Source organism: Loa loa (assembly GCF_000183805.2).
Source record: "Loa loa unplaced genomic scaffold supercont3.15, whole genome shotgun sequence".
NCBI classification, from domain to species: domain Eukaryota; kingdom Metazoa; phylum Nematoda; class Chromadorea; order Rhabditida; family Onchocercidae; genus Loa; species Loa loa.
Genome location: NW_018108195.1, coordinates 181,907 through 193,801, shown reverse-complemented (window position 1 = coordinate 193,801; position 11,895 = coordinate 181,907). Strand labels below are relative to the sequence as shown.

The window sequence follows — 11,895 nt, the reverse complement described above, 5'->3', positions numbered from 1 at the left end:
AGTATATATATTATACTATATATAGTATATATATATATATATATATATATATATATATATATATATATATATATATATATATATATATATATATATAGGTATTGGCAAGTACAAAAGTGGTGATATTCCCATGTTTTTAACCGCTAGTTTGCCATATTTGTGAGACAAATAGAAGTGAACAACACTAACTCCAAAACGTCATTTGTAAGATTCCAACACACCTGGTTTTTGAGAATTATATTCTAAACGAAGTATAATTATTCTCAGAATTACCTGTAATTAATGGGTGACATCCGGTCATTCAGCGCAGAGTAGCGCGTAATTCCTGAGAATTCAAATATGCATAACATCAAAATTAACTAATAGGAAATAAGTAAATAAACATATAAGTGAAATATCAGTAAACAGATACTTTCCCCTTTGGATCGGTCCCTTAATTTTAGCAGTGAAACTGACTGACCTCATTGGTGAATAAGGAGGGGTGCTGGAAATGGATCTTTGATCTTTAGCTGATCGATAAAATTAGGGAACATGAAAAGATATATGGTCATTGGTGGTGCATATCTTGTCTGTAATATACTTCGTCACTTAGCACTAATCGATAATCTTCAATACTATTTATCAGACACATCTGGATCATAAAAAATACGCATAAAATTCAAATCTTAATTACTCATTTTGCATATTGGTCAGTTCCATTTTTTTTTCCTAACAGACATGATCTCCCTTTACTCATATCAGTTTGGACTTTTTTTTGTCAGAGCCTTCTTTCTTCATTCCACTCTTTCATCTTCTTAACCCTTGCAATTCCAAAGCCATCCTTTTACGACATAAGGTAGGTAGAATAGATGATATAAGATAGGTGGGATAAGAAAACTTCTAAGATATTATAAATATACCATTGTTTATAAAAAAAGTGGCAACGGTCTATGTGACAGAACTAATAATACATAGTTAAAGGTTAAAGCAAATTGCGTGAATTTTGCATAATAGACATGCATATGCAGGTGTACCATCCAACTTACAAATCGATCACTACAATCGATATCTTGCACTTTTCTATAGGAGAGGTTGTTATGGCAACGATACCGTGACAGATATAGAAGCGAAAGAGTGGAACGTTGTAGAAGTGACAAAAAATTTAACATGGGCGTCACGCAGACAACCCTGTCACCGAATCCGGTTTCCACTTTCTCTGCTCATAGATGCGTGCATTAAATAATATAAATAATGCTGCTTGTGATTATTTGAAGTCGTAAACAAAACACAAAATACAAATATTTTCGTTTTAGCTGGTTAATTAATTGCTAATAGTCGCCAGAGAAAACTTTTCAGACTCACTAACGACATATGACCCCTCAGAAAAGGTGGAATTATGGAAGTTTTATTGAAACCAATGATAGGAAGCGAATTTCTTTCAATGACTGATATCATCGAATTTCCAATTAGAAAAAAACAAAATCCTTTCCGAAGTGCATTATGAAATTAATGAATGATATATTGAGATTCATTTTTCAGCATGTAACAACAAACTGAGTGAATTAACAAACATTCCGAAAAATGAACTTTTTACCTGCTTCTTCCTTAAATTCGAGAATATCCAAAATTCAATTTGCACAAAACATTTTTGAGAAATATAATTCAAAAATAAACCTTTAACAAACACTGTCAATGTCTTAAAAACATCGCTTCAGCCACTAGTAATAGAAGAAATCACTTTCTGTTCAAGTACATTTAATGAAAGAAACATTATGTAGATAATTTTCAATATGAAAAGTAAGCTGGCACTGGATGCATGGATAGGAGGTACTAAAGAAGAATTTAGCACAGTTTAATTATATTTGTCGAAATTCGGATCATAAGTACAACTTTATTTATGTGAAACATTAGAAATCTAACAGAGAAATGCGTCTTAAATACTACAGGATGATCAAACGATGCATTCCTATCCATTTATACTTCCAATTTTCATGAAATTTCCATTGGTTACTTCCAATTTCAATTCCATTGACTGAAAATTAGATTTGATTGATTTCATTCAGATTTCAAGAAATGCCGCTTTTTTTGTAATGAAAGAAAAACTGATGCATATAAAAGAAGAGTAGTTTTTTAAAGACATGAAGAAATACTTCTTCTCAAAAAATGTTTTTGCATTGGATTGTTAAAGTGGAAGTAGTGCTGAAGTAAAGCGAGAATTAATTTTGTGTTGGAATTGAAAAAAAAGACTGAGTTCAATGAAGCTTTCAAGCGGTAGAAAAAAATTTGTTCTTTATTATGAACAGCATAAAATTACAATCAAAATGAACAAGCAAGTGACAAAAACACCACACATTTTTATTTTGCAAAAAATTTATTTTTATTTTAATTTATTTTAATTTATGCAAAAACCATAAAATTTATTTGTGCGTTAAGGAAAATATGAAATTTCCGAAACTTCCTTATAAAAATGCTAACGATTCTTTAAAATGAACGAAATAATTTCAATTGCTCTGCTAGTCTTTTCAATCGAATTCACTTGTCACGGCATATCTTCTCGCATACTCTACTTTAACTTCCTATTTATTGCTCAATACTTCGTGTCACCAGTTTAAGAAATCAGTACAATTATAATCAAAAGAGACCTGTAATGATAGGAAATCATGATCTCGGTTGTAGGGTATGCCAGTGAACAGCGGGTCTCTTAGTATTCATCATTTCAAGCCACTGTTTCTGGCTAGTGATACTAACTGTGAAGTCGTTAAGAGATGGAGAGCAAAGTTTTACTTCACCGATAAAGTCATTTTTGCTCATCTTGTCATAGTCCCAAACACTGATAACCAAGTGCACTTTCTGGAAAAAAATTTGAGTTAAAGAATATTTCCGAACACAGTAAACTGATAACTGATAATAGCAATGGATCGATCAAAATATTACTGTAGTCTATTGAAACTACAAACATGAGAGTAGCTTAAAACATAAACTAAATCTGAATTAAACTCACTTCCAATAATTCTTGTTCCAGTTTGAACTGAAAACTTTCGTTGTAATACGGATTTAGTGTTTTGTATTTTCGTGTTGTCTTCTTCTTCGATATCAATTTCTGTCCATTATATAAATGCATTTTAATGAATGGATCTAAAACTGAGCGTAAAAGTTACAATTAGACGCAGCAAGGAACTGTATTTCAAGAAACATGAAAGTTTGAAATGTTTTAATCACCTGACAACCCTCCAACATCCATTTTCTTAAGATTCCGAGCTTCCATTATTGTTACAGTTAAAACCATTGTACTTTGCCGATATCGTAAAGAAAAACAAAGATCACCAAGTCTTGATTCCTAAAATATTATAAGATTCTCAAATTTGATTGAAAGTTGCCTGTGTACAGAATTGCCTCGTTCTCTTATCCAAAGTATTTTGTGAGATTTTCATTAATATTTCCAATGACTTGAACTGTCCTAAACGGGCACTCTTTCTCAAAGTCCATACTAAACAATTGAAAACCCACTAAGTTAGTTTCATGTTCTGGAGGGTTTAATCGAGACCATTCCTCGACAGTAATACCAAAATCAACTTTTTCCAAAGGTATCGATAGCTGACCAATTCGATCATCCTTCCTTAATCGATCAAAATCATATATAACCAACTGAAGTGTCTTACACTGAAGCTCCGCAAATGATATCTATAAAGCAAAGATTTGAAGATTTTAAAACATAACGGAAACCGTCTGTATTGTTTTTTTGCAGAAAGAAATAATCTTAGAGATATCAAATATAGAAGTCATATTAAAGAAAAAAACGGCGCTTACATTAAAGGCGAACATTTCGTTAAAAATAGGGTTTAAACATTTCCGTTTAATTTTTGTTTCAAATTTTGGCTTTCCTTCCGGCAGCAGATATAGTTTCACATATGGATCTGACATTCCATTCCTATCCATTGCTGGTAATCCCGTACACTCAAAAATTGTCACTGCTAGCTGCAGTAAAAGATTTCTATGTGGGAAATATTCAGAATCATTTAAATATATCACTTTCATGTATTGCAACCTTACCAGCTTTTGATTAAATGTATGTAAGTCGCTAAAGGCAAATCATTCTCCGAGTTCGCTTATGCAAAGGTATGGAAGAACAGATTTTTTGAATTTCTTCATGGATCGGAATACTAAGAACAGTACAGTAATGTGAGCAAATTTCTTGAAATGAATGTTTGAAGTTTTGGCTTATTGAAAGTGAATACAATGAAAACTTAACCTTGTTATTTCCAAAGTCGTAGTCCAATTTGTAGTGAATATTACCAAATAAAGGTGAATCATCAACAATTTTGGATGGGATATTTGGCTGCACAGAAGTCCCATGTGATACGCTTGGCACTAGATCACTGAGAACCGTACTTTGTATAATATGCTAGAAATGGTGATCAAGAAAGACTGTTTGAATAATGGCAGCCAAGGAAGTTGTTAAGTATTCATCAAACAAAAAGATAAGACATGGAGGAACGATTGGAACAAGCATGTAAACTTCGGGTGGACAAAAATGACCTCTCCAGAGTGTGACAAAAGATGGAATGAAAATTTGGACTTTGTGACTGAAATTTTTGTTTATTCAATATCACTAAAGCAATTTTCAAAGACAGGAAAGAGCATAGGCAGAAGTTTGGTAAGGTTAATCCTTTATAAAAGTTAAAAACTAACAGCATGTGACTTTGATCGCTTGAAGCAACAGGCGAACAGCTGAAATATCGGTGAGCACGGCGCTATAGTGCTTGCCCACATTATTAATATTCAAGAAATGCTGCCTCTCATCTGTCCTTATTAGTGTTCCTTATTACAAATATCACCTTCACGAAATATGAGAATGACTTTGTGCATTGCAAGATGAAACTTAACTTGTGAATTTATATTTAGTAACGGCAAAAAATAAAATGGACCTTTGATCCAAATTCATTTGTTAAAATCTGCAGAAACCGCAAGACTTCCTAAAAGTCATCAAAAATCCATTCAGTAACTCATTCGATTCGAAGGAATGTTGCAGATGTAACCAAATAACAATAGATTTTAGTTGCGGATATTATCACTTTCACACTTTAAATTTCATCCCCGCAATATTTGCAAATGACAAAATTTAGACTTTTGTAAGACACATTTAAAAATATTAATAGGTTATCATATCATTTCATCCGAATTTTCTCATTTTATTTGGCTTGAAAATTAAATAACAACAAATTAAATTTTAGCTTTTCCTCTTTCAGGATTATACAATGCAACATTTGGACAAGAACATCATCAAAATATTTGGTCACTCACGTATAAAAAATTTTAGTTATTATATTTTTCAATTATTTGTTAGGCTTGGCTTTCAGTTGCTTCCCTATCTATTTATATTGTTCAAGGATAGTCTTTTTTGCGTAAACCATTTAAAATTTCCAATAATTTCCAGGAATAAAAGTTGTCTGTCCAAGACCAACTAAATTTTTAAACTGTTGGTCTGTTTCCCGTTACCTTACGGCTTTGGTGAATCCGAATGGAAAAAAGATTGCATTTTCAAGCAGGGTATGCCTATCAGGGGCACAAATGTTTCTCAGGACTGGCTTGAAGAGTGAAAACGCAAAACTCTTAAAGATAATTTCGTAGCTGCAGTGTAATCATTGTAGCATCACGGATTTGGATGCAGCCCGAAGAGTCGATATGAAACATTTTATTGGAATTAAATAGGTAAATTGATAACCTCACATTTTAATCATTTCAATTATTTGTTTTAATCATTAATTAATAAATGTATTCGTCTATGCAATAAATGATATAGCTATACAAATGTTACACATCTATATCATTTATTACATATTTGACTATAATTATTTAATTAGTAATTTAGTTATTCCTTAGAAACAAAATTTGATTATTTATTTCTTGAAAGTTTAATTATTCACTTGAATTTAATTTTATTTGGAAGAACTAAAAAAATATCCTTGCTCTGATTTTAAAAACACTTTTTTCTTTTTTTTACAGCTGTTTCAATATAAATCCGACGAATACGATAATCAAAAGTATGTCGTCGTCACTTTCTGCTATAGTTGTGAATTATGGAAAGCTACCAGCTTTGACAATCAACTTGAAAATCTTATCTATCTTGCTTTTTGCAAACATTTGGAGTTCAGAAGTATTGTACACAAATCAGAAATCAAAAGCATTAGAAATTTGAAATAAACAATAAAACCAGACCAGAATATTAGATGACAAACATGAGAAGTAACGAGAATTGAAGGATGTAAAGTTAACTAATTAAAACTTTATTTAACCTAAAGGATGATAAACTGAAAAAGTAAATACGGGATATTTTTACTATGTTAAGATCTTCAGGATCCCTGAACAAATCAAAACTATTTTCAATCACTGATATAAGTTGAAAAATTAATGTTTACCAAAAAAATTTCCTTGGTACCCTAGCATCAACGTTTATATGAAGTATAAGTTTCAATCATACAATGAAAGGAAGGTTAACTAGTGAAAATACTTGTACTATTTGGTATCAATCATCAGTTTAATATTCTCAAGATCTATGGGAGTGAAAATAGGTAACAACTATTCGCTCTTAAAAGGTATATATAAATATATATAATAGATTAATTTGCTTGCTTCATCTAATTAGTAAATAGTATTTCAAGGAATAAGAGTGGCCAAACATTTGCTTTTCTGAAAATTTATGCTACTGTAAGTAAGGGGGACGTTATGATAGGCTTAGTTTAATGATAATATGTTTGAAGACACAGAAGAAGCATGATATCACAAAATAACACCCATGTGTCAAAGAAGATGATGAATTCCAGTACGCCACAACAAGATTCTTACAATGAATAGAAGTTATTATTGTATGATGCACCTAACCTATTTTGGATTCTAGACCAAGCATCAAGTATAATTCAAGTGTTGTCAGCATTATAATTTATCAACTGTCATATGAAGGCTAACACAAACTTGCTATTTCAAGTTTCACTCAGAGTCCTATAAGTACCACTGATTCAAAAAAAAAAACATTTTATCGCTTCAGTAGATGTGTTAAGGTCAGAATTTTTAGTCTTAATCACTCGAACCTTTGATGGGAACCTTGGAGTAGATGAGGTACTTACTATTCAGCTTCTCGATTAGGTGATGACAAAAGCCGTAAAAATATTGCCAAAAATGAAAGCAATAGAAAACAAGGTTTGACAGCTTCCTGGTAGTTTTTAAATTTAAAATGAAAGCCAACAATCAGGAAGGTGACTTCCTTTATCGGCCCTTCACAGTATGGTTTTTATCATTGCTATCATTAACACCACCACTTTTTTTTTTTAAATATTTTGTGCAAAAAAATTGAAAAAAATCGGATCTTCTACAGAGAAAAAAAAAAGCGTAAAATTTAATATATGATATCGAGAATTGTTTGCTGTTCGCAGGGTGAATTTGGCTAAGTGATGCTGATCAATGGAAATAAATACAAGCTGTATAAGCAAAAATGGAAATTTATTCCCCCTGCTTTGATTTTTTCTTATAAAAATGCAAATTAAGTAAGGAATAGAAAGAGAAATTACCTTCTCCAGTGCGGTGTTTTTTCCGAACAACACATTTTAGATAATGCTGAATGAATCTTGGCATTTAAGTTACTAATTTGGAGATAAATTTACTATCATCTTACAACCTATTTCCCAGGCAGCATCCAAGCTGTTCCATTTCTTTTTTTTTTTCTGTTACATGATCATTTCTATTTATTATACATTTCATTTTGAAATGCAAACCAAAGCAAGCTATGGAAGAGTCATTGTTCTGTTAATGTATTCTGATGAAGATGTGACATTGCCACATTTGCTTCTTCTTCAACTTTCTCCATCGAATAGAAGCATTGCGAGAACATATGTTAGTAAACAGATGAAAGTAATGGAAGTTGATCAATTACAAACTGAGCGTCTAAATTCTCTGAGACTTCTCCTAAATTTTTTTTTAGAAGACGGGGGAAGAGAACAGGAGATTAAATTTTGAATCTTTGGATTTGCCTGAATTTATAATTGACTTTTTTGGATACTCCAGACTTCCAGTTTGAAAATTCATAACAGCACTTATTAAATTATTACGTGAATTTTTATTCTATTTTTCCATTTTAAGCGCATCTCAACTGAAATCATCTCAACTAGACAAATAGTAAAGCAGTGCGTTCACGAAAATGAGGAACGATTCCAACAATGCTGCCAAGTAACTAAACTTAAATAATGGACAGGGAATCCGCCGAAGACACATAAGCATGCACATAAAAAGCAGAACTGGAGAGAAGGCATACCGGCAATCACACATCTGGTAAAGTTTTGCTCGTCAGGGCAGAATGCGATGAGAAAAAGCCACCGCTTCTGGGATATCAATTTTGCTGTTGAAGACAGGGGGGTTTTACGGGTGCTCCGAGAAAAAAATGAAACACAATTGAAGCTGCTCGTTTTACATCGAGATAGAAACTTGAATTCAAATTCAAAGTTTTAAATCAAAGCAATGGCTAATTTCCAAAAAGAATGATTTAACTTTTTGGAACAAATAAACAATCCTTAAATGAATAGATACGCTATGGATAGCAATAAGTGTATAATAAATTGTGAGTCTTAAAAGACAAATTTCAACTAAGCATAATTTAGGATCTCAAAATTAGTCCAAGAATTGCTTTCGGAATCACATCAAATCTGTTGGGATTAACTTCCACTCGAATTTCATAATTGAAGCATTAGGATTGTAACAGTTGATCTTCGTACTGTTTCATGAAACATTCGCCAACGGGAAAAAATTCCCAGTCGCGATTATCGTATTTCTCCCGCACATATGTCTCCTGTCCTGTATATTCCGTTTCATCTTTGTTCACCAAGTGTTGAAGGAAAAAACTGAAAATTTGTTTCCATTTACTAAATGAATTCCTTTATGTACTGATAATACATCATCAGCACATGTTAAGAATTTGCTCTTACGTTTTCAAGAACCACTACAGTTCCTCCCCTTTCATTATATCACCTAATCTCAAGAGAAAAAGACCTACAGATAATTAGCAAAATTATGCTCCTTAGAGGTATGTATCTCGAAGCCACGCGGCAATCGATCAAATGTTTCCTTGCCAATATCACAAATAAAACAAGATGATTCTAGTTTTTCAGTTGCTGATTCTTGTTGATCACGTAATTCACCGAATGCATCAATAATTAAACCTGAAACAATTTGAAGTGATCAAATTTGCTGACTCTAAATATTTACTGATTTCAAATAGTCGATCTTCAAAGACTGCTTTCCTAAATAAAAAAAAAAAAAAATTAATATCAACCTTGCATAATGGCAAGCAAAATAATGATAACGAAGAAGAAGAACGAAATGTCGTAAAGCATTCGCCAGTATTCTAAATCATCACCGTACGGAGATTCTAGCTCATCACCGATACCTCCACCCGCGCGTACTCCGGCATAGAAATGATAAATAAAACACTGAAACGATTGATTTGAATTTCGGAAAAAGCAGTGACTTTTAAGATTAAATCATTTTCATGTTTTATTTTAAATCATTTCAAGCTATTTATTCCGGTAACTAGTTTTCTCTCACCTTCTGTTCCTGAATTTCATAAATCTTTTGGGTCATATTAAACATGCAAATTGATGCAAACTGGATATTTACATGCAATTTTGATATTTCTGACCTTTGAAGGATTGTTTCTTTGAAATTTCTATCAGTTTCGAAATGACGGAGTCAATAACAGCAAATAAAATAACTAATTAACCGTCAACATGTTGTGGCATTTTCGGTCTGGTGGTTCATCGCCTTCACCCTCTTGCACGTAAAACTTGCGGAAGAAATTAAATGCTAGCACGGTATATAAATAGACAACCACCAATGTCATCATAATTGTCAAAATCAACTGAAATAAATTAAAAATCAATTAATCATCCAAAATTTCGTGATTTTCTAATTAAATGAACTTTTGTCAACAAAGTTGGTCTGCAACAATATGTTTAGATCAAAAGAGGTGAGGAAGTTAAATCCTTTAGAGAATAGATAACTGTTTCTACACTGTACTAAGGAACAGTGGCTGATAAACAATTTCTTCAAGTTGAAAAATAAAGTTTTCCATTTCCATTTTTCTCTATTATTTCAATTCTAAGCGTTCCCAACAAGTAATAAATGAATTTCTTTTGCCCATGCTAAATAGAACAAATTACCTGTTGCAAATTATGAGTGACAGATTGTAAAATAGCTTTTAACATGGGAAAAGAGAGTACTACATCTATCAGGTGAAATGCATAGAAGAAAGGGGAAACGAAGACACCAAGAGCTGAGCAAAGTAAATAGTGGACACGATACAAGAACTGTCCATTGGTCAAAATAACTCCAAGCCATAGCCAACATGCATATCTGAAAAAAGGAGAGTTGTGACATTTTTGATTTCTTCTCACTCTTAACTGCTATTTTTACAATTGAAACTTTCTTTGCAAAAAAAAAGAAATCGAGATGTCTTTTGAAATCGAAATGTTTTTTTATGAAGCAGAACAAAGGATTGAAAAGCATCTTCATTTTATACTTTATAGAACTTTTGGTATAATTTACATCCAGTTTGCATTTATAACTTGAAAGCTCCAAAGGACCAAAATTAAAGTTATGCATTAAAGCGAATGAAGAAAGGATCACGAGGCAAGACTTCCCTCTCATGTTTACCTGTAATCAAAGGCAGTGTCAGTTGCCGGTTTATCTTCGCCCAAGACTGTGATTAATGTTTCTTCATCAATCTGGTCACGGAACTTTTGTCGTGTCTTCCGGCGAACAAATTTATCCCAGTATTTCATAGGAAATGATTTCGAACTGATAACAATACGATCAATATACCTATAAAAAAATTATTTCAAACTCGAGTTGTAACTTTCCTCGAACGTAAATTTATGCAAGATTCACGCATGTAGTACAGAAGCAGCAAGCAAGACAAAAATATCTTACCAGAAAACAGTATTCGTCAAACTTCTTTCCTCATCATCATCTTCGGTAAGCCAACAGCCATCGAACATCAAACGACGTGCAACTTCCTTCTCACGTTTAAAAGTTATGAGTGGGATCTAGAAATTCACATTTTGACAGAGAACTTAAAATTCAAACTTTCAAACAGAAATCATGACTTGATCATAGAAACGATTGGTATAGCATATTGTTTAATACATACAAAACAATGACAAATATCAAGTCAAGCATATCTAACAATAATTGATGGTCACAAATTTTTAAGAAATCAGATTTAATCTACTTAAGTTGATGGGCAATCAGCTAAGAAATTTAATGTTTGAGCCGAAAGTCAAAAAATTCTTCGAAATTAATCGAGTTAAATGACAACCTTTAATTGATAGAATGAGACCAACAAAGCAAACGATGCAACAGCGTGCAGAACGCTTATCCAGTAAAGTAACTGAAGAAAACTTTTAATTTTATCACAGTGATTTAAAAATTAAGAACATTAAAGTTAGGGTTATCGACTTGAATGGATACAAACCAATTTGATGCGAAAAATTTTAAGACAAATAAAATATTCCTCCTATATCTTTCCTTTGAGATAAACAGAATGATCGGGAAGATGACTAAATTAATAGCTCACTAGTCTCACTAGCTTATAATTTCGAAATAGTTTCACTGATTTTTTCAGGAGAATAACAATCTAAACTCTCATCATTGTGCTATACTTGGTCTCAGATTTTCTGCCAAGATCGGAATGAAAACCTGTGCTAGCATCCAACCGGTCACTTCACAGGATGTGTATGGCAACACCACTCCACTGATATAAACTGATTCCATATCTTCATCTGCATAATACATATGATAGCTTTATTGCACAATTCTGACAGTTACTTTTTGGTGTTTATAGATATTCCTATATGTAAATAGTCCGTATCACTT

General features: G+C 32.2%; 2 protein-coding genes across 2 annotated transcripts in view; both read right to left on the bottom strand.

The window, feature by feature from the left end:
- Window positions 1–2,637: 2,637 nt before the first annotated feature.
- LOAG_00668 (hypothetical protein) lies at window positions 2,638–4,749 on the bottom strand (the record flags this gene model as incomplete). Its single annotated transcript, XM_003136208.1, has 7 exons — window positions 2,638–2,829; window positions 2,981–3,114; window positions 3,199–3,316; window positions 3,487–3,660; window positions 3,787–3,954; window positions 4,229–4,381; window positions 4,669–4,749. The coding sequence occupies 7 exons, from the start codon at window positions 4,747–4,749 to the stop codon at window positions 2,638–2,640; spliced, it is 1,020 nt and encodes a 339-aa protein (XP_003136256.1).
- Window positions 4,750–7,898: 3,149 nt separating this feature from the next.
- The window catches only part of LOAG_16722 (ryanodine Receptor TM 4-6 family protein), a gene marked incomplete at its 5' end in the record, with an annotated part of 35,946 nt that continues 31,949 nt past the window's right edge, over window positions 7,899–11,895 (bottom strand). Inside the window, 9 exons of the mRNA XM_020449372.1 lie at window positions 7,899–8,864; window positions 9,017–9,182; window positions 9,296–9,452; window positions 9,743–9,880; window positions 10,182–10,374; window positions 10,675–10,842; window positions 10,951–11,066; window positions 11,339–11,410; window positions 11,719–11,801. Coding sequence (XP_020307100.1) covers window positions 8,711–8,864; window positions 9,017–9,182; window positions 9,296–9,452; window positions 9,743–9,880; window positions 10,182–10,374; window positions 10,675–10,842; window positions 10,951–11,066; window positions 11,339–11,410; window positions 11,719–11,801 — 1,247 coding nt within the window. The 3' untranslated portion in view covers window positions 7,899–8,710. The remainder of the gene's footprint in view (window positions 8,865–9,016; window positions 9,183–9,295; window positions 9,453–9,742; window positions 9,881–10,181; window positions 10,375–10,674; window positions 10,843–10,950; window positions 11,067–11,338; window positions 11,411–11,718; window positions 11,802–11,895) is intronic.